The sequence below is a fragment of the Tachyglossus aculeatus genome, chromosome 21 (assembly GCF_015852505.1).
Source record: "Tachyglossus aculeatus isolate mTacAcu1 chromosome 21, mTacAcu1.pri, whole genome shotgun sequence".
NCBI classification, from domain to species: domain Eukaryota; kingdom Metazoa; phylum Chordata; class Mammalia; order Monotremata; family Tachyglossidae; genus Tachyglossus; species Tachyglossus aculeatus.
The window spans coordinates 17,752,744-17,775,544 of NC_052086.1; the positions used below are offsets into that span (position 1 = coordinate 17,752,744).

At 46.3% G+C, this 22,801-nt stretch overlaps 1 protein-coding gene across 6 annotated transcripts in view; it reads left to right on the top strand.

Annotated features, from left to right (window-relative positions):
• DEPDC5 (DEP domain containing 5, GATOR1 subcomplex subunit) overlaps positions 1-22,801 on the top strand; it is a 90,064-nt gene that overhangs the window by 55,348 nt on the left and 11,915 nt on the right. For 4 of the 6 annotated variants that reach the window (XM_038762438.1, XM_038762440.1, XM_038762439.1 and 1 more), the window contains 9 exons: positions 518-635; positions 807-974; positions 1,494-1,713; positions 3,168-3,301; positions 6,792-6,900; positions 9,728-9,793; positions 11,369-11,523; positions 19,172-19,249; positions 20,639-20,771. In XM_038762438.1, the coding sequence (XP_038618366.1) occupies positions 518-635; positions 807-974; positions 1,494-1,713; positions 3,168-3,301; positions 6,792-6,900; positions 9,728-9,793; positions 11,369-11,523; positions 19,172-19,249; positions 20,639-20,771 (1,181 nt within the window). Of the gene's footprint in view, positions 1-517; positions 636-806; positions 975-1,493; positions 1,714-3,167; positions 3,302-6,791; positions 6,901-9,727; positions 9,794-11,368; positions 11,524-19,171; positions 19,250-20,638; positions 20,772-22,801 lie in introns of those variants that run through there. The other 2 variants (XM_038762441.1, XR_005455336.1) reach the window with 2 other exon arrangements.

Here is a 22,801-nt window from a genome sequence, read left to right on the forward strand (position 1 = left end):
TTTTCTCTGTATTTTTAAGAAGGCTAATTCCCCACCTCAAGCTAAACAGGACAATGTTTTCTCTTTACTCCGTAGCCCTCTCTTCACTTAATGTGGGAAAGGCTAACATTTTCTGCTGTGGATACCTCTGGTTCTTCACTGCCTTCTTTCTCCAAGTCCGTGTCTCTCCCACTGCCCCCAACTTTTCATTCTATTTCCAGAGCTTGCTTAATAGAGGGATATCCTGCCAAAGAAGGCAGAGGATGATAGAGTATATGTCCTGTCTGCCAATAAGATTGCTGTAGCCGAAAGTTGAGAAGTGCTACATGGCTCCACAGTCAGCAAAATCATTTAAGGTCTCAAAGATGTACCTCAGGAAAGGGTCATTTGAGTTTCAAGAATTTTACGTGACACTTCCATTTTCCACAAAGAGAGCTTTCAAATGTAGGCCTTTAGGTATGCGCAGCCTGTCTGCCTGTTGTGGTAGAGTGATTTTAAGCTAGGAAAAAAGGAAGTTCTGTGTGTCTCTTTCTGTCAGGGCTTGTGTCTCGTAACCGCCCCGAGGAGCAAGACCAATACTGGCTGAGCATGGGTCGTACTTTTCACAAAGTAACGCTGAAGGATAAAATCATCACCGTCACCCGGTACCTACCCAAGTGAGTATATTTGAATCACACACGTTTCCACTTTCTATCAGGGCAAGACCTGACTCCTTAGTGAGAACTGGGTTTTACCCGGAAGACTGTAGTCCGCTACTGGAAGGGAGCAATAGGAAAGATCTCTTTATGCTGCTAAACATCCTGAGGTTAGATCTGATTTATTTTCAGGTACCCGTATGAGTCTGCCCAGATCAATTACACCTACAGCTTGTGTCCCTCCCATTCAGACTCCGAATTCGTCTCTTGCTGGGTGGAGTTCTCCCACGAACGACTGGAGGAGTATAAGTGGAATTATTTAGATCAGTATATCTGCTCTGCTGGCTCTGAGGACTTCAGGTCAGATATGGGGCTTTGCTTTCTGTTGCTACCTCTTGCTAATTCCCTTGTTAATCAATATTGCCCCAACAGAAATTGATTAGTTCAAAGGAGATGTGCTCTTTAAGGGATGTGGGGAGTAAGGAGGCACCTTCTCCGTCAGATGCTCGGAACATTATCTGTTCTCTCTGTGTTTTCACCCTGTTGCTTTTTCATTCCATCAGCTCAGTACCAGATCACTTGTAATCATTGTAAAAAATTAATTTATTGAATGTACCTTTCAGTTTTTAGAAATGGAGGACAACAAAAGAAAGAGCCAACATGGTCTTTGTCCGTGGATCTTAAATTATGTAATTATGTCCACGTACGTGAATTCATCTAAAATAGGGCTATATACTATAAAGGTATGCACACCATAGTAACAGTGTTGGGGAATTATTTGACAGTCAAGCCCTGTTCATTTAAGGAAGCTTTAGGGAGAAAGCAAGCTGCCCTTCTCTTTCGGGCCCCCATTTTACTCTCTCATTTTATCTTCCGTAGCTTAATTGAGTCTCTGAAGTTCTGGAGGACCCGCTTCCTGCTGCTTCCTGCCTGCATCACCGCCACTAAGCGCATCACCGAGGGCGAGTCACACTGTGACATCTACGGGGACAAGCCCCGCTCTGATGAGGAAGAGTGGCAGCTCTTAGATGGCTTTATCCGTTTCATGGAAGGCTTGAACCGGATTCGTAGGCGTCATCGATCAGATCGCATGATCCGGGTGAGGAGACCCTTTTTGACCTGGTTGGAATTCCTCCCGCTTCAAGGAAGTCGAATTTTGGAAGGGGCAGCCTTTTTCTAAGACGATCCCTATCAAGAGAAAATCTCTTCCTGCTGCCTGGCGACGTGCTTTAAGTTGTAATGGTATTTATTAAGCGTTTACTGAGGGAAGAGCACTCTGTTGGGAAAGAGTATACAGGTAGGAATTAGACTTGGACCCTGTCCCTCGAGGAACATATGAATATAGATGTGTGTGGGAGCAGGGGCCAGGGAAGACTCCAGACACACACCGAGAAGCAGCGTGGCTAGTGGAAAGAGCGTGGGTTTGGGAGTCAGGACGTGGGCTCTAATCCCAGCTCTGCCACTTAAAGTCACTTAACTTCTCTGTGCCTGTTACCTCATCTGAAAAATGGGGATTAAGTCTGTGAGCCCCACGTGGGACAACCTGATTGCCCCAGTGCTTGGCACACAGTAAGCGCTTAACAAATACCATCATTATTATTATTAAACCATTCAAACAGCATAAGGGACAAGGGCAAATATGCCGTACACAAAATAAAAGTCAGTAAGGACTTGTGATTAAAGGAACGGAATTTCTCCTCATGATTCTTTGTCCACAGCAATGACTATGCAGCCATTAGCTTTCCTGAGACTATATGAGGCCTCGTGCGTTCACCTCATTCCTTCTGGGGTGGTGGAAAGCAGGGCGGGATGGGTTCTACTTAGTGGTGTGGAAGAGAGCTGGTGGCAGGGAAAAGCACACACGGAGGCAAGGCTACAAATGTCGGAGGTTTCATTCGGCTCTGGAGGTGAAGAGGGGCTGAGAAGGTACAGCAAAACCTTTTATACAGGTGTGGCATGCGCAGAGCATGCTGAGGGCAGGCAAGAATTCCTCAGCCCTGGTGTTGTCAGGTTGAAGATGCAGAGGGAGGTGAGGTTGCAATGACCAGATGTTTCTCTCAGCTGGGGATGAAACATTTGTACATTCAACTTTGGCTCTGGGTTCCATGAAAAATGTACTGAAAGCCTTGTTTATACTGGAGACAGGCCTCAATTCCGTTCCATTCTTCCCACTGGGACTAGAAGGAAGGTACAAGGAGAGACCGTGTGTATTGCATTTGGAAGGAATAAAGTATCAGCCTACAGTTCTGGAAGGAACACTTATGAGACCGTAAAGGGGCAGTTGTTTCAGAAGTTGCCACTCCATGTTGGTAACTTTTGCTGTAGGCTTAGAATTCCCAATTGTTTATTTATCCTGCATTCCTTAGAGAGAGGGAAGACCACCGGAAATTCAAGTGACAGTTTGTGGGACTTGACCAGTGTTTTTGGCTGTCTTTGGAGGGATGATTATGAGGTATATAGCCAAGCAGAATTTGAGAGGCAAGAGCTTGGCAGAAGCATTTTCTGAGAAAACTAGCTGTAGCCTGATGGGAGTTTTCATCTCTTCCCCCTTAGAAAGGGACCACTATGAAAGGCCTGCAGATGGCTGGCCCCATCTCCACCCACTCCCTCGAACTCCCTGGACCACCAGTGGGGAAGAAGGGAACCTCGGCGCTCTCTGCCTTGCTGGAAATGGAAGCCAGTCAGAAGTGAGTATCCGAGCGGGAAGGTCACCCGAACCACTCAGCTCTAAAAACCACGTGGAAGCAGGGATGAACTATGGGCAGCTTCTGACGATGCAATATACACCTTCTGCGGCGGAGCTTAAGGTGACCTGTAAACCTTGAATGCAGCCTCAGTTGTCCCAGATGTTTGGGAAGGGATGGTGGCGGGGGAGCTGAGGGGAGGACATTGAGAGTGGACTGAAATATCTTCTGTAGTGGTGCCCATTTGTCTAATTGTCGCTCCTCAAACTTGCATATTGTGGCCAGCTTTCATTCATTCAGTCGTATTTATTGAGCGCTTACTGTGTGCAGAGCACTGTACTAGAGAAGCAGCGTGGCGCAGTGGAAGGAGCCCGGGCTTTGGAGTCAGAGGTCGTGGGTTCAAATCTCGTGGTTCTTCCCCTTTTAGACTGTGAGCCCACTGTTGGGTAGGGACTGTCTCTATATGTTGCCAATTTGTACTTCCCAAGCGCTTAGTACAGTGCTCTGCACATAGCAAGCGCTCAATAAATATGATTGATGATGATGATGATGATCTCAGCTCCGCCAATTGTCAGCTGTGTGACTTTGGGCCAGTCACTTAACTTCTCTGTGCCTCAGTTCCCTCATCTGTAAAATGGGGATTAAAACTGTGAGCCCCCATGGGACAACCTGATCACCTTATAACCACCCCCCCCCGGCGCTTAGAACAGTGCTTTGCACATAGTAAGCGCTTAATAAATGCCATCATTATTGTTATTACTAAGCACTGTCAGCTGCCATGGGAGAGGGGGCCCTGTGCTATAGTGATATATTACTGCTTCTGTGCACTCTTGTTAGTACCCAGTTATGCAGGAATGAGAAATTGTTTGGGTTGGCACGCCACACACAGGATTTTAAAAACCTTGTCCTACATAAACTAGAGAAGCAGCGTGGCTCAGTGGAAAGAGCACGGACTTTGGAGTCAGAGGTCATGGGTTCGAATCCTGGCTCTGCCTCTTGTCAGCTGTGTGACTTTGGGCAAGTCACTTCTCTGGGCCTCAGGTACCTCATCTGTAAAATGGGGATGAAGACTGTGAGCCCCCTGGGGGACAACCTGATCACCTTGTATACCCCCAGTGCTTAGAACAGTGCCTTGCACATAGTAAGCGCTTAATAAATGCCATTATTATTATTATAAACTCCTCTCATCTTTCCCAGTGAAGGCAGGAGAGCAGGGAGTTTGAATGACAGTGGCTAGAGCTTGGGCCTGGGAATCAGAAGGACTGGGTTCTAATCCCGGCTCCACCGCTTGTCTGCTGTGTGACCTTGGGCAAGTCACTTCACTTCTGTGTGTCTGTTATCTCATCTGTAAAATTGGGATTGACTGTGATCCTACTTGTAGGATCCGATTACCCTGTATTTACCCTAGCGTTTAGAACAGTGCCCGGGACATGGTAAGCACTTAACAAATACCATAAAAAAGTGGCTGTAGCTAATAATAGTAGTAATTGTGGTAAAGCACTTATGGTATCATCATCATCATCATCAATCATGTTTACTGAGCGCTTACTGTGTGCAGAGCACTGTACTAAGCGCTTGGGAAGTACAAGTTGGCAACATATAGAGACAGTCCCTACCCAACAGTGGGCTCACAGTCCAAAAGACTGGTATGTGCCAAGCCCTGTACAGAGCACTAGGTCAGAAACTGTCCCTGTCCCACATGGGGCTCACAGTCAAAGAGGGAGAGAGAGCAGGTATTTCCTCCGCATTTTACAGATAAGGACAATAAGTTAAGTGACTTGCCCAAGGTCACACAGCAGTGGCAAAACTGGGCTGCTTCTTCTATTATCATCATCATCAATCGTATTTATTGAGTGCTTACTATGGGCAGAGCACTGTACTAAGTGCTTGGGAAGTACAAATTGGCAACATATAGAGACAGTCCCTACCCAACAGTGGGCTCACAGTCTAAAAGGGGGAGACAGAGAACAAAACCAAACATACTAACAAAATGAAATAAATAGAATAGATATGTACAAGTAAAATAAATAAATAAATAAATAGAGTCATAAATATGTGCAAACATATGCATATATACAGGTGCTGTGGGGAAGGGAAGGAGGTAAGATGGGGGGGATGGAGAGGGGGACGAGGGGGAGAGGAAGGAAGGGGCTCAGTCTGGGAAGGCCTCCTGGAGGAGGTGAGCTCTCAGCAGGGCCTTGAAGGGAGGAAGAGAGCTAGCTTGGCGGATGGGCAGAGGGAGGGCATTCCAGGCCAGGGGGATGACGTGGGCATCTTCTAGACTGTGAGCCCACTGTTGGGTAGGGACTGTCTCTATATGTTGCCGGCTTGTACTTCCCAAGCGCTTAGTACAGTGCTCTGCACACAGTAAGCGCTCAATAAACATGATTGATTGATTGATTGGGCTTAGAGCCCAGGTCCTGTGACTCCTAGGCCTGTGGTCTTTCCAATAGTCCACATGACGGCTCCAAACTGGCCCCAGACTCACCATGGATTCCGTCAGCAGTCCAGGGTTGTTGGGCATAGTAGGAGCTGGGGGGTGCAGAAGTGGTTGGCTGTGTCTGTCTTTAGTTAGGAGTATCCCTGGGCAAAACCCTGGCCTCTCAGGCCACCAACCAGTTGGCAAATCAGATTCTGGATTCTTCCCATCCCTGCAACAGCACAATTAGTAAACCCTTTCATTACTCTATTTATTTATTTTACTGGTACCTATCTATTCTATTTATTTTATTTTGTTAGTATGTTTGGTTTTGTTCTCTGTCTCCCCCTTCTAGACTGTGAGCCCACTGTTGGGTAGGGGCCGTCTCTATATGTTGCCAGCTTGTACTTCCCAAGCGCTTAGTACAGTGCTCTGCACACAGTAAGCGCTCAGTAAATACGATTGATTGATTGATCAAGGCAAGAACAGATGAAATCGTGGAGGAGGATTTTGAAGGTAGCATTTAGGTATGGCAAATTAAGCTGACTTGTTGAATGTAATATAGGCATTGTCTGGCTAACTCTAAGCATCCCGCCCTCTCTGTTTGTTTCTGTGGTGGAAGAGTGTAGATAAATGTAAACTCTTAACTGTTTCAGTCCCATCTCTCTTCATATGGTATTAGAATGATTGTCACATTTAGCAAGGTGGCATAAATGTAACTTTTTGAGGAAGTTTTAAACTAAGAAAATTAAACATTTTCCTTTGTGTTTCACTATGAAATAATTTTTAAACTAGCCAACAAAATTGGGGAGGGTGGGAAATGTATGGTACTAATATACTGGTTAAACCATTGGGCCTGCTGGGCAAATGTTCAGGCTCTACCAGTTGAGAATTTCAGCTAATGTTTAATACAGTGCTCTGCACACAGTAACCGCTCAATAAATACGATTGATGAAAAAACAGCATCCTAGATACTTCATGATGAGCAAAGGTTTTCCATCCTGGCTAGTGTAGTATCCTAGAAAACAAGATCTGTAATAAGGCTTATAGATTTTGTTTTACTCTTATTTTTAGATCCCTGGGAGATCAACAAGGAGCACTGCATGTTGGAAAGAATTCTGTACAGTCAATGGAGAGTAGCAGTATTGCTATCACACCCACTTACTTGGACAGTCCTCGCAAGGTAAAAGAGTCAGCTTAGCCTAAGTTGCTCATGTCCAGGTTATATTGGAAAATTCCCTGACTTGATATAGGGAAAAGAGGCCTCAGGTCACTAGACTTTGAACTTACTGTTACTCTATTCAGGCTCACCAATAAACCTTTCCCACCATGGTCACTTTTGGACATCAACTAAATAACATTCGTGCTAAATCTCTGCTTAGGCTAATATATGATTTGTTCCTTGATGAGCCAAGGTAGGAACCATTTAGACCGATGTACACTAGTCAGATTCCAACATCAGTTTGGAGCTTTGAGATTGACCAACGAATTCCATTCAGTAATAGTTTTAATAGTCTTAGGAATAGCCCCATGTCCGCTGTGTGACCTTGGGCAAGTCACTTCTTGGTGCCTCAGTTGCCTCATTTGTAAAATGCGGGACATCGACTTTGTCCAACCTGGTTAGCTTGTATCTACCTCAGTGCTTAGTACAGTGCCTGGCACATAGTAAGTGCTTAGTAAATATTGTAAAAAAGAGGAAGAGTAAGAAGCTAACTATGAAGGATACAGTGAAGTTTCATTCTTTATTGCTGGTAAGATCCCGACTAAAATCTGTAGGACAGTCAGTTGAAGAGTCCTTTAGAATCTCAATGTAGCCTTAGGGTACAGCAAAAAGCAGTGGGCAGGAGATTTAGGAGAAGCTCAAGAAGCAACATAGAAACTCCTACTCTGTATTCAGTTTTCTGCAGTCTGTTTTATTCTGGAGAATGTAACAAGAAAACTTTTCACTACATTGAAATAGCATGAAAAATACCTAGAAGCTGCTTTGTTATATAATTGGGCTCTGAAACACCAACTCTAGAAAATGATGGTGATTTGTGGAGCCAGCACAAACCTATGACACAGTGATAAGCCAGAAGAACGGAATATTTTTACTGACATTTTCAGCAACACATCTTGCTATGTGGCAGCCTATACTTGGCTGACTTATAATGTGATGATAGATCAAGTAAAAATTTAGATCAAGAAGACTATCATGTCTTTTGGGAGATGTGTAGATGGATGTTGTTTTGGAGACTCGCAGGTGGTCTTGTGTGTCCTGGGTGAATCCCATCAGCCTCCAAATGAAACATTTAGTTTCAGGACACATTACCCACCTGATAAAAGCAGCCAAGTTTTGTCTCCAGCCTGTTTGCCAATGTTTAGTGGCGATGGTCTTTCTTAAATGGATTTTCAAAATGATGGATATTTCAGTTCCTGAGAAATGTTTATGACAGGTGGCCACTCTGGGGTTGGCAGCACTGTAATTATGAGTTTGGGAACTGTAACTGCGGGGAAAAAAACTGAATAAAACTCAAATGGATAGTAGACTAAAGTAAAATCAACCAAAGCAGCCATGGGAGGAGGCAGGCGTTTTTTATCCAAAATTAGGGTTCTTTGGATCAACAGAGCATAACTGAAGTTCTGCAAAGTTTTTACAAGCAGAGGAGATGTATTTACCGATCGATCAATAGATATGTGTATATGAATATAAAAAAAATTTGTAATCCTCAGGAAGTTGTGCAGACAGAAACTATCAATAGGTTCAAGAAGAGTTTGAATAAATTTATGGAAAAAAGGTCCAAAATTGGTAATTGGATGTGTAGAATGTAAACGGGAAAAGTTTGGGATATTAAAAGCCTGGAGATGGGTTAGAAAGATTTGTAGATAAGTCCAAAAAGATTTTGTCAAGGTAGATGTTTGGTACATCTTCAGCCATGAAGGGATTCAGTCATTACACTGTCCTTCCCCAAATCCTCTGTTGCACCCACCTGAGACAGAGTACTTGTTTAATGAGTCCGGGACCTGACCCAGAATGTCTTTTCTTATGTATTTGAGACCAACTGGCATTGTCTAGGTGTGCTTTAATGATGCTGTTGAATTGAAGGTTGCTAAAAGCCATCTTTCCTATTCCTAATTGGTGAAAATATTTTGAACTGTGTCATTGTGACCCACACCTGTATCCTGCACTGGATGCTCTGTGAATTTTGATGTATAATTTAAATCAGTCATTGAAGGCTGTTGGTATGTGTCCCCCTGAGACTGATGGCGGCTGAGAGACAATGCGTGTTGAGAAACAAGGGTAAATGATTGCCTTCGTGGTAGCGTCTGAGTAAGTAGCTCCTTTACCTTCCTGCCGCAGGTGAAAGGCAGCTAGGTCACCTCAGGGCAGGCTTTTTGAGAAAACTAAAGGAAACACCAAGGAATATAGCTGGCATAGGACCTATCTGGGTAAGATCTATGGCACGTACTTTAGACGTTGTGATAAGACAGCATATGCATAGCCCCGTCATTAAGGAAATAATGAAACGATTTCGTTTCCTGGAACCTTGCTTCCACCCAGGTAAGAATTCAAATTTGGAGAACGGTCCTATTGTATCTTCTTGAAGTTCGAGTAACTGATTTCTTAGTGGCAGCGGGGTCTTCACCAAAAAAAAGGCAGGGATCTACCTTTCACTGCATTTTGCTCCTCCTTTTGCCCTTTACTGAGAATTTCAGAATTTTATGGGAAACCTAAGAAAAGCCCCAAAGTACCAAAACCATGATGTGATCAAAGCCAGGTGTGCTTGGCAGATCAGCAGGAAGGTTGTCTGTCCAGCGGGGTCTGAGTTGCTGCCGATGCTCTATGTTGGGATGTCGTGTCTCGCTGGGTGGCGGATCTTTTTTGCTCCCCTCGGCGTCCTTTTTCTCTCCTCTTCTACCTTCTTCCAATCCCTCCCTCCCCACCCCATGGTAATGACCCACTTGTGTAAATTTCCGTGTCTTTACTTTCTTGTCCCTGCTGCTGCTGCTTCCTCCTCTGATGCCTTCAGGATGGGGCCTTCTTTATGGAGTTTGTTCGCAGCCCACGTGCCGCCTCTTCCACCTTCTACCCACAGGTCAGTTGAACCAGGTCCTCTCAAATCCCCAGGTTGTGCTGTGCACATGGGGACTGACTCTAGCCTAGGGAGCGGCAGAACTCAGATTCGGGAACCGGGGATGCTTTGTCTGCTTCATGATATCGTGCGTGCCCGCCATTTGCCAGAGTTACGCAGTGGTCTACAAACGAAAATTAAAATGAGATGCTCAAAAGGTGAGCGAATGGGCGAGAGATGCCGAAGATGGCTTCTTACCTAGGGTATGATTTAGAGTAGCTTAGCTGTGGGTTCGTGTTTGGCTGAGGTTGACGTAGTGTTCTTCCTAATATTCCTGAGATATCACAGTTGTTCTGGTTATTGGTAGCCCAGTTGCTTTCAAGCTGTTCGGATTCAAAGCCTTTGTGACTTTTGATCGTGAAAGCACGGGGCGATGCAGGATGTCATGAAAGACCTGGCTGAGAGAATAACTCAGAACAGGAAACACCATATGCATGGCCTGTCACTTCCAAGTGAGAGAGAGTGAAGTGCAGTTTTTTACTGCTCTTGAATGGCAGACAAAAGCTTGAGACCTTAGACGCTGCTGTTTTTCCAGTTTTCCAGGAGAGGATTAAGTGTGTCTGGGAAGCATTGTTGTGGAATTCTGTGAGCAGTGCCTGCTGCTGTAGACCGCAGCATCAGAAGAAACCTAATGCAACATGAGAAAATGCTCCTTGAAATTTTGCAGCAGATAGAGAAGGTGGTTTGGGAGGGAAATACGAGAAGATGGCAAGTGAAAACAGTAGTAGCTCTGAATCTCGACTCTCCCTCAGCAGGCTTTAGAGGAGTCAAACCTGTCCCTAAATTAACTTGCCACCGGGATTTTCATAATGTTCTTCAGATTCCCTTCTAATTAAACTTTACCAACATGTGCCGCTCCTCTGAATCATGCATGTTAGGAGCAAATGATGGTGAGTATTTGTAGTTTCTCACACTGAATCTTGTAGTTCTGGAACGCTGCCCACAAGGCTTAAATACATATATGATTGTCTTAGTGAATCATTGAGTCTGCAAGAGAAGAATGAAGCCATTCTTTCGGAAGAAGCACGGTTGTCTTCTCTATAAAAATAGCAGGACAGAAGCAGGGTCCACTGTTTAAACTTCAGAGAAGAGGAAGTAGATGCTATTTGGTTCCCTAAAACACATAGAAACGGAGTATTGAAGTCTGGGAAGAGTGAATTTCATTTTTGTCAAATGTCAGGATTCACATTCGCCCTAGTCCCATCTGATGACCGACATGTTTCTTCTGCTGCTTCTTTTGGATGAGGCTAACTTTAGTTTGAATTTCATAAGGGTCAGTGTTCTAGAAGCAATTCCTCCCACAATGAAATCTGTATTAAGGTCATTTGTCTGGATCAATTGAACACTTTGTTGTGCTGGTCTCGCAGTGCCCTTTTGCTCTGCAAGTGGGAGGTTAACATACTAGAACAGGGTTGAACTTTGGTCTCTATCTCCTTCCCTTCAAAAGGGACCAGTTTGTAGAAACTGATTTGAGGACTGGCAAGCGTTAGAAATGATTGTGTCAATTGTTTCAGGATTTCTTTTTCCTGCCCCTTGCAGGTTTCAGTGGACCAGACTGTTCCTCCCAGCTTAGATGGCTCCAACCTGGGGATAAATGCAGGCCAGTCAACTGATAGAAGTAGCACCCAGCCCTTTGGGAGCGCCCAGAATTTAGGGGAACAGGGCTATGTCCCAGCAAGTTCCATCGATAGCAGGTGAGATCAATGTCTTTGAAATGCTGAGGTTTGTTCAGTAACTCATCTTGCGCTTGCCGCTGGGGTGAGCAGTCCTTATTGGTGGCCTCTCCATCTTTGGCCTTCGTGGGTCTCTCTTAAAATAAAGGAGCCTCAGGCGCAGAACCCTGGCTTTTGGACTTGGTGTGAAAACTGAGCAATCTCTTTCCTCATGATTTTTGTTTTTTTGCTACCTTTGAGCTGCTGTAACAATTCTCTTACCACCAGCCTTGGTGCCTCAAGACACTCCTCTGCAGGTTTGTTTAAGTGGGTAAGGAAGAGAATCTCTATATTGCCAGCAGTACTCCGGGCCTTTTGGATGGTGGTTCTGATGTGACTAGCTGCCCCTGCAGTCATTCATTCATTCAGTCATTCAATCATATATTGAGCACTTACTCTGTGCAGAGCACTGTACTAAGCACTTGGGAAGTACAAGTTGGCAACATCTAGAGATGGTCGCTACCCAACAACAGGCTGACAGTCTAGGAGGGGGACAGACAACAAAACAAAACATGTTGACAGGTGTCAAAATCGTCAGAACAAATAGAATTACAGCTATGTAAGTCCTGGCTCCACCACTTGTCAGCCGTGTGACTTTGGGCAAGTCACTTCACTTCTCTGTGCCTCAGTGACCTCATCTGTAAAATTGGGATGAAGACTGTGAGCCCCCCGTGGGGCAACCTGTTCACCTTCATTCAGGAGATGCGAGCCTGGAGAGAGGGGGAGAGAGCAGGGGCAGAGATGTAGGTTTGGGTGTCATCAGCGTAGAGATGATAGTTGAAGCCGTGGGAGCGAATGAGGTCACCAAGGGAGTGAGTGTAGATTGTAAACAGAAGGGGACCAAGAACTGAACCTTGGGGAACCCCCACAGTAAGGGGATGGGAGGGGGAGGAGGAGCCTGCAGAAGAGACTGAGAATGAACGACCGGAGAGATAAGAGGAGAACCAGGCGAGGACGGAGTCTGAAGCCAAGGTCGGATAGCGTGTTGAGAAGGGGGTGGGCCATGGTGATGAAGGCAGCTGAGAGGTTGAGGAGGATTAGGATAGAGTATGAGCCGTTGGCTTTGGCAAGCAGGAGGTCATTGGTGACCTTTGAGAGGGCAGTTTCCGTGGAATGTAGGGGACGGAAGCCAGACTGGAGGGGGTCGAGGAGAGAGTTGGTGTTGAGGAATTCGAGGCAGCGCGTGTAGACAACTCATTCAAGGAGTTTGGAAAGGAATGGTAGGAGGGTTATGGGGCGATAACTAGAAGGTGAGGTGGGGTCAAGAGAGGGTGTTTTCAAACTGCTACCCTGCTCGTTCAAGCTCTCATCCTATCCTGTCTGGACTACTGCACTAGCCTTCTCTCTGATCTCCCATCCTCGTGTCTCTCCCCACTTCAATCCATACTTCACACTGCTGCCTGGATTGTCTTTGTCCAGAAACGCTCTGGGCATGTTACTCCCCTCCTCAAAAACCTCCAGTGACTACCAATCAATCTGCGCATCAGGCAGAAACTCCTCACCCTGGGCTTCAAGGCTGTCCATCACCTCGCCCCCTCCTACCTCACCTCCCTTCTCTCCTTCTCCAGCCCAGCCTGCACCCTCCGCTCCTCTGCCACTAAACTCACCGTGCCTCGTTCTCGCCTGTCCCGCCGTCGACCCCCGGCCCACGTCCTTCTCCTGGCCTGGAATGCCCTCCCTCCGCACATCTGCCAAGCTAGCTCTCTTCCTCCCTTCAAGGCCTGAGAGCTCACCTCCTCCAGGAGGCCTTCCCACACTGAGCCCCCTCCTTCCTCTCCCCCTCGCCCCATCCCCCGTCTTACCTCCTTCCTTTCCCCACAGCACCTGTACATATGTATATATGTTTGTACATATTTATTACTCTATTTATTTTACTTGTACATATCTACTCTATTTATTTTATTAATATGGTTTTGTTCTCTGTCTCCCCCTTCTAGACTGTGAGCCCACTGTTGAGTAGGGACTGTCTCTATATGTTGCCAACTTGTACTTCCCAAGCGCTTAGTACAGTGCTCTGCACACAGTAAGCGCTCAATAAATACGATTGATTGATTGTCTGCTGTGTGATCTTGGACAAGTCACTTTACTTCTCTGTGTCTCAACTACCTCAGTTGTAAAATGGGGATGAAGACTTTTACTCCATGTGGGACATGAACTGTGTCCAACCTGATTTTCTTGTATTTACCTCAGTGCTTAGTACTGTGCCTGGTACGTAGTAAGGGCTTCACAAATATCAATCCCTGCCCCCCACAAGCCAACAACGGCAGTTGCAGAAGCAGCAAAGTGGTTAGGAATTTGGGGAACTTTTTGCGAAGCTTTATTAGGACTCCGGTACCCTGTCTTGCTCCTTCCTCTCCCCCTTGTCCCCTTCTCCATCCCCCCCGTCTTACCTCCTTCCCTTCCCCACAGCACCTGTATATATGTATATATGTTTGTACATATTTACTACTCTACTTTACTTGTACATATCTATTCTATTTATTTTATTTTGTTAATATGTTTGGTTTTGTTCTCTATCTCCCCCTTCTAGACTGTGAGCCCACTGTTGGGTAGGGACTGTCTCTATATGTTGCCAACTTGTACTTCCCAAGCGCTTAGTGCAGTGCTCTGCACACAGTAAGCGCTCAATAAATACGATTGATTGATTGAATGGAAGGGGCATAGGGAGCTTGCTGAACTGCAGTAACTCCCAGTTCTCTGGGGATGGGAGAGAGGAACCTGGTTCATTTTTAATGTCTGCTCCGGGTAGTTGAGAACGGGCATCAGAAGTGAGGTGGGAGGAATTGAAGAGGGAAACCCCAGTAGGCATCAGGTGGGTATCTAGTACAGAGAAGCAGTGCGGCTTAGTGGAAAGAGCCCGGGCTTGGGAGTCAGAGGACGTGGGTTCTAATCCCGGCTCTGCCACTTGTCTGCTGTGTGACCTTGGGCAAGTCACTTAACTTCTCCGTGCCTCAGTTATCTGAAAAATGGGGATTAAAAATGTGAGCCCTACGTGGGACAACCTGATTGCCCTGTATCTACCTCAGCGCTTAGAACAGCGCTTGGCACATAGTAAGTGCTTAACAAAGACCATAATTATTATTATTATTACTGTTGCTCACCAGAGCGGTTTGTGAAAATGGACAATCAGTAGTTCAGTTTTAGTAGGGTGAGTGTGATAACTGCCATTAAGAGACAAGGCCAGGGCCTCAATGTGAAACTGTGGTTTTTATGTTTCGCCTTTGGTTCCTGAACCTGGGGCGTAAAACCTGGCTCCCTCTCACCACCCTTCTCCTGTAAACACCCTTGGGCATGCACACTTACTGGGGCTTAAGTACTTCTTCCTCCAGGACCTTAAGAGTGAAGGGAGATGGCTAGTTCAGGGCTCTGCATACAGTAGGTGCCCAATAAGTAGTGGTGGTGGTGGTGGTGATGATAATAATGGTGATATTTAGTTGCCTGCTGTGTGCCAGGCACTGTATTAAGCAGTGGGGAAGATAAAAAGGTAATCAGGTTGAAACAGTCCCTGTCCCACATAGGGCTCACAGTCTTAATCCCCGTATTACAGATGAGGTACTGAGGCACAGAGAACTGAAATCATCATCATCAATCATCAGTCATATTTATTGAGCACTTACTGTATGCAGAGTACTGTACTAAGTGCTTGGGAAGTACAAGTTGGCAACATATAGAGACAGTCCCTACCCAGCAGTGGGCTCACAGTCTAAAGGGAGACAGAGAACAAAACCAAACATACTAACAAAATAAAATAGAATAGATATGTACAAGTAAAATAAATAAATAAATAGAGTAATAAATATGTACAAACATATATACATATATACAGGTGCTGTGGGGAAGGGAAGGAGGTAAGATGGGGGGGATGGAGAGGGGGAGAGGAAGGAAGAGGCTCAGTTGAGTTGCCCAAGGCTACACAGCAGACAAGTGGCGGAGCCGGGATTAGAACCCAGGTCCTTCTGACTCCTAGGCTTCGCTGATGATGATGATAGGAGCCCCCCAGTATGGCAGAAGTGAAGGTGGGCGTTAACCTGCCTCCAGGCCCAGGGAAGGTTCCTGGAGATGGGCTCTTACACTCTTGGTGGGGTTTCAGCTCCCAGGTCTGCAGCAGACCTTTCGATCTTTGTATATTCAGCGTTGAGGCTATCCAACAGCTTCAGCAGCCATGGTATCTAGAGGATGCAACGTGGGGTTGGTGGCCTGCCCCAGATCCTGGCCAGGAGCCCTTCTGGACCTCAGGAGCGGGGAGCCGACTCACAAATCACCCCCCACCTCCCAATCCCGCGTATAGTGATGCAAGGGAGGAGCGTTGAGCGGGGGCGATTGCGGAACTGAGGCTGGTGGGGCAACGTTACAGACAGGGATTTTAGCAGTCAGGGCAGGGGGTCAACTTGCCTCCATCTCCCCTGCCCCAGTGGCAGGCATTTGGCAAGCCAGTCCTTCCTGGCAGGGAGAGGGTTTTAAAGAGCATAATTACTCGTCATGGCCCTCCGAACCACTTCCTCCCTGAATCGAGTTCAGGAGGCTTCTTCAGAACGCTGGCATTTCCGCCCCTCAACTCTGCGCCCTCATCGGCTCCTCCGCTCACACCACCCTAATTCGGGCTCTGCCAATCCATCAATCAGTGGTATTTATTGAGCACTTACTATGTGCAGTGCACTGTACTAAGCACTTGGGAGAGTACATTAAAGAAGACTTGGGTGCGGGGTGTAGGCCGTGCCAGATAGTGGAACGGGAAGACAAGTGCCTAGCACGAGGAGCTGCCCCTTCACTGCAGGACTTCGGAGCTAAAGATAGGATCTGCACCCTTTAAGCACTTTGCTGCACAGCACATAATAATCATAATATTGATGGTATTTGTTAAGCAGGACTTCGGAGCTAAAGATAGGATCTGCACCCCGTAAGCACTTTGCTCCACAGCACATAATAATCTTAATATTAGACTGTGAGCCCACTGTTGGGTAGGGACTGTCTCTATATGTTGCTAATTTGTACTTCCCAAGCGCTTAGTACAGTGCTCTGCACATAGTAAGTGCTCAATAAATACGATTGATGATGATGATGATAATATTGATGGTGTTTGTTTAGCACCTATTATGTGCCAAGCACTGTTCTAAGCACTGGGGTGGGTACAAGGTAAGCAGGTTGTCCCACGTGGCGCTCACAGTCTTAATCCCCATTTTACAGATGAGGTAACTGTGGCCCAGAGAAGTGAAGTGACTTGCCCAAAGTCACACAGCGAATAAGTGGCGGAGTCGGGATTAGAACCCATGACCTCCGACTCCCAAGCCTGGGCTGTTTCCGCCAAGGCACGCTGCTTCTCCCCAGCTAGACTGCAAACTAGATTGAGAAGCAACATGGCCTAGCGGAAGGAGTACGGGTTTGGGAGTCAGAGGACCTGAGTTCTAGTATTGGCTCCACCACTTGCCTGCTGTGTGACCTTGGGCAAGTCATTTAACTTCTCTGTTCCTCAGTTCTCTCATCTGCAAAATGGGGATTCAATACCTGTTCTCCCTCTTACTCAGACTGTGAGCCCCAAGTGGGACCTGATAATCTTGTGTGTACTGCAGTGCTTAATATCACAATTAATGTAGGGGAAGGGTGTATTTAAATAGCAGCCCTGGTTTGTGGGTTCAAGATTTGTAGCCATACCACCCCGTGACGCAGCTGTGCATCCAGAAGTGTCCCAGTGAAAGAGAAGAATTCTTCAGCGCTTAGAACAGTGCTTCGCACATAGTAAGCGCTTAATAAATGCTATCATTATTATTTTTCCAGAGAACAGGTAAATTGCTTGGGGTGTTGGAAACATTTGAGCAATATTTAAACGTTAACTAGACGTTTGAAACCCTATTCACACTGAGCCCACTGGGGCTTCAAACCTTGGGATTTTAGAGATTGGAATTCCTCGAGATGACTGGAAGCCTCATACTGCCGGAGCCTCATTAAAGGACTCTCCCTCTGTCCTTTTGTCTTCTCTACAACTTTGGGAGAATCAAGTCAGAAGGAAAGGGGCTGAGAAACTTCCCTATTCCTCTGAGGACCCAGATTTTCCCTGAAACTGGATTGGGGGCCAAAATGAGTTAACGTGTTATTAATGTGAAGGCCCTTTGGAAATAAGCACAATTCAAATTCAAATTATTATTATTATACTTGTGTAATTCCTCCTCCTGATTTTTGAGGAGGAAATAAAAGATTGTTTTATTATGCAGTGATAGCAGCATGCTCCCAGAGTAGGAAGAAGAGAAGGGTCAGAATGTGCTAACTCTGCAGGCCCCAGCTTAAGTTTCTTCTCTCAGACTCCCCCTTCTAGACTGTGAGTCCACTGTTGGGTAGGGACTGTCCCTATATGTTGCCAACTTTTACTTCCCAAGCACTTAGTACAGTGCTCTGCACACAGTAAGCGCTCAATAAATGTGATTGATTGATTGATTGTGAACTCCAGGGGAGGAAGAGGAGGGAGAGGGGGTTTAGTTCATTGAGTGCCTGTTTTATGCAGCACGTGGGAGAGGGCAATAGAAGTAAGAGACACATTCTCAAGTGCTCTCTTACCATTCTCTTCCTTCTCCCTTTCCTTCCTCTCTTTTCTCCAGCTCCCCTTACGACTAGATTTAATTTTTAGAGTATTCTGCAAAATAACCCCACCCGTTTTGGGGTTGCAAAAAGTGGAGCAATTGCGAGAGAAAACTCAGAATTATTGGGGACCTGGAAATGAGATTAGTGTTTGTTTCCTTGAGTCGTAGTTATTATAATAATAATAATAATGGTATTTAAGTGTTGTTTCCTGGAGTTGTAGCTATTATAATAGTAATAATTGTGGTATTTAAGTGTTTACTATGTGCCAGGCACTGTACTAAGTGCTGGGGTGGGTACGAGCTCCCACAGTCCCTGTCCCACATGGGGCTCACAGATTCAATCCCCATTTTGCAGGTAAGGTAATGGAGGCACAGACAAGTGAAGTGACTTGCCCCAGGTCACAGAGCAGACAACGGTGGAGCCAGGATTAGAACCCACAACCTTCTGGCTCCCAGGCCCATGGTCTATCCACTATGCCATTCAGCAGATAGTATCGCCATTGATTCTGCTACCAATTTTGCTTTTCCAAAGTCCACCTGGAGTACACCGTCAACTGATTTCTGCACTGTGCTGTTTTCCAGATTGGATTGCTTTTCCCTCCTCCGTTTATTTCTTTTTTGTGGTGTAGGCAGCGGGATGTCTTCTGATAGGAACTAGTCCAAGCCGTGCCCCATTTCCCTTTTGTTCCTGAGGGCATTTATCAAGTGATAAACTTCAGGCTACAGGAAGTAAGGTAGATTAATGGGTAGAAATTGGATTGTCAAGGATACCCGGTTTGAAGTCTAGCTCTAGCACTGGCTCTTTGTGAGCTCAAATAATCATATCTCATTTAATCTCCATGTCTCCTATCTTCATCTAGAAATGGCACTGAGGATAAATAAATATGTGCCAAAGTGCTTTGAGCTCTTTGGAAGAAAGGCTCTGTTGAAATGGAAGGCGATATTTTTAATGACTTCAGCAACATGAAGTTAAAAAAGAGGAAAAAGTACTTTTTGAGTTCTAACTGCCTAACTCGATCGGTCCTGCTGACTGAACACTTCTGTTTCTGTGTGTGTTTCAGCTCTCAGCAGTTTTCAGCAAGCTCCTTGACGTCTTCCTCCACTTTGGTCGAGATCCTCGAAGCAATGAAGCACCCTACGTAAGTAGTAGGACGGGCTCATTACCACACTTGTGCTCTATCAGTCAGTGCTATTTATTCAGCGCTTACTGTGTGAAGAAGGGAACTAGGAAAGTACAGTAGAACTAAATCAGTGAACTAAAGGTGGTTCGGCCCCTTGGGGTTTTAAAGAAAGTCGGAGGCCCGCTAGAGCCTTTCGATTTGGGTCAAGCTCCCCTCTGGATTCAGCGCCTGTTGACTGGCCTCAGGGATCCTGGACAGTTTCCAGCTTCTCTTTGGCCCCGAAGATCCTGAGGAGATGCGAATGATTCTGAATCTTTAACTGGAGCTAGATGGGGGGACTCCCTCGTGGTCTAAAACAATCTGAAGTTCTTGGGGTATCCCTTAATGGGCCAGATAGCAATCAGGGATTTCTGGAGAGCCTCTCTGAGGGCCTGGGGGCCAATTCATTCATTCGATCGTATTTATTGAGTGCTTACTTTGTGCAGAGCACTGTACTAAGCGCTTGGAGAGAGAGACAATCCCTACCCAACAACGGGCTCACAGTCTTGAAGGGGGAGGCACGCAACAAAACAAAACAAGTAGACAGGCATCAATAGCACCAAAATAGATAAATAGAATTATAGATATATACACATCATTAATAAAATAAATATAATAAATATGTACAAATATACACAAGGGCTGTGGGGCGGGGAAGGGGGTAGAGTGGAGGGAGTAGGGGTTTTGGGGAGGGGAGGAGGAGCAGGGAAAAAGGGGGCTCAGTCTGGGAAGGCCTCCTGGAGGAGGTGAGCTCTCAGGAGGGCTTTGAAGGGGGGAAGAAAGCTAGTTTGGTGGATGTGGGGAAGGAGGGCATTCCAGGCCAGAGGTAGGACGTGGGCCAGGGGCAACAGCGGGACAGTAAGGAGGTTAGCGGCATAGGAGCGGAGGGTGCGGGCTGGGCTGGAGAAGGAAAGAAGGGAGGTGAGGTAGGCGGGTGCGAGGGGGTGGAGAGCGTTGAAGTCAACAGTCTTCTGGTGCAAGTGTGGATCTCTGGGATCTGCTGCTGGTAAGAACTGGTCCCGCCCCCTGCCCCAGGATGGCTCCAGGCAGGTCTGTGACCTACGTTTAAGAGGTCTGGACAGCACCAGATGAGCTCCAGACCACAGAGATCATCAGTCGCTTTTGACTCTAGGCTTGCTGTTTTTGGTTTGCTGCCTCAACTTGCCTCCTTCATAGTCTGCAAAGCAGTGGCCATTCCCTTGGGACCCAGGGGCTCCTTAACTTGTAGAAAAAGTATATGTTCATTCAGTCGTATATGCAAAGACTCATCCTCCTGTATTTGTGAGATGTTGGGTTGATTATGCTTCTTGGAACAAGCACAGCCCCACACCTTAACTAGTTTAAATTCCTGCTTCTCTTGGGTTTTAGAACAGGGGTCCAGCTGCTCTCTGAACAGAAGGGACTTTCACCATACTGCTTCATCAGTGCTGAGGTGGTACACTGGCTGGTCAACAATGTGGAAGGGATACAGACCCAAGTCATGGCGATTGACATCATGCAGGTAAGACACCTTCGTGGCCTAGTGGAAAGAGCACTGGACTAGGGTCAGCTGTGGAATCTTGGGCAATTCGCTTAAACTGTCTATACCACAATTTCCTCTAATAAATGGGGATAAAAGATCTGCTTTCCCTCTTAGTTTGCAAACTCCAAGACGGATAAGGACTATGTCCAATCTGAATATCTTGAATCTACTCCGGGGTTTAGCACAGTGCGGTGTATAGAGCAAGCATTTAATAAATATCATCATAAATATCGTTAATAATAATAATAACAATGGTATTTGTTAAGCACTCACTATGTACCAAGCACTGTTCTAAGTGCTGGGGTAGATACAAGGTAATCAGGTTGTCCCACGTAGGGCTTACAGTCTTAATCCCCATTTTACAGATGAGGTAACTGAGACACAGAGAAGCGAAGTGACTGACCCGAAAGTCACACAGCTGACAAATGGTGGAACTGGGACATGAGGAGTTGAGAAAATTCAACGGGGTCCACAGGTCGGAGGTCTCAGTGGGAAAATAGTACGGATTTACCAGGAGGGGAGGTGTGTGGGAGATAGTGTGTGGTCAGATAGACCTGTCTCCCCCTTCTAGACTGTGAGCCCACTGTTGGGTAGGGACTGTCTCTGTATGTTGCCAACTTGTACTTCCCAAGCGCTTAGTACAGCGCTCTGCACACAGTAAGCGCTCAATAAATACGATTGATTGATTGATAGACAGGATTTCAGGTTGGTGAGGGTAGATATTGGTGAGGGTAGAGCTTGTGCAGTGGTTAGAGATGATGATTTTGAGTGCGTGTCCAAGTTGGCGAGTGGGAGAGGTGGGGTGGAGCAGGAGGTCTGCGGAGCTGAGGAGTGATAGAAGGCGCACAGCAGAAGGGTCATCAGGAACATCTGTGTGGATATTGTCATCCCCAAGGATCAGTGTGGGCATGGAGAAAGAGAGGAGTGTGAGAAAGGAATCAAAATGGTTAAACCAGTTGGAGGTGGGGCCTGGGGGGGCGGTGGATGACAGCTACTAGAGTCTGGAGTGGGTGGTAGAAGCGGATGATATGGGCTTCAAAGGCAGGGAAAGAAAGAGATGGAAAAGGCGGAATGGTGCGAAAGCAGCATTGGGGAGCGAGAAGGAAGTCAACACCTCCTCCTTTCCCAGTGAGTCTGGGGGAGTGGGAGAAGATGAAGCCCCCTCTGGAGAGCGCAGTAGGGGAGACCGTGTTCTTCCTCCACTTAGGTTGCGAGCCCCATGTGGGACCTGGTTACCTTGTATCTACCCCAGTGCTTAGAACAAATGCTTGGCATATATTGTCCCAAAAACCAGTATGAATGAATGGGACATTTCTAACCTTGGCATCTCTGGAATCTGTTCTTTTCCTCTCCATCCAAACTGCTACCTTGTTGATCCAAGCACTTGTCATATCTCATCTTGACAACTGCATCAGCTTCCTCACTGACCCTCCTTCTTCCTGTCTCTCTCCTCTCCAATCCATACTTCACTCTGGTGCCTGGATCATTTTTCTAAAAATCCTCTCAATCCATGTGTTCTCTCCTCAAAAATTTCCAGTGGTTGTCCATCCATCTTCACATCCAACAGAAACTCCTTAGCATCGATTTTAAGGCACTCAGTTGGTCCTCCCCTTGCAGACTTCACTCTACTGTGCCTTGATTTCCCCTTGCTCATGTCCTCCGCATGGCCTGGAACTCCCTTTCACTTCATATCTGAAAGATCAGCACTCTCCCCACTTTCAGAGCCCTCCTAAAATCACATCTCTTTCAAGAGTCCTTCCCCACCTAAAAGCCCTCATTTTCCCCCATGTGTTCTCTTTTCTGCAACACTTATGCACTTGGCTCTATATCCCTTGAGCACTTGATATTCACTCCGCTCTCAGTCCCACAGCACTTATCCTTATATTCTGCCATTTCCCCTATCTGTAATTTATTTTAATGTCTGTCTCCCCCTCTAGACTGAAAGCTCCATGGAGGCAGGGATCATGTCTACCAACTCTGTTGTATTGTACTCCCCCACGCACTTAATA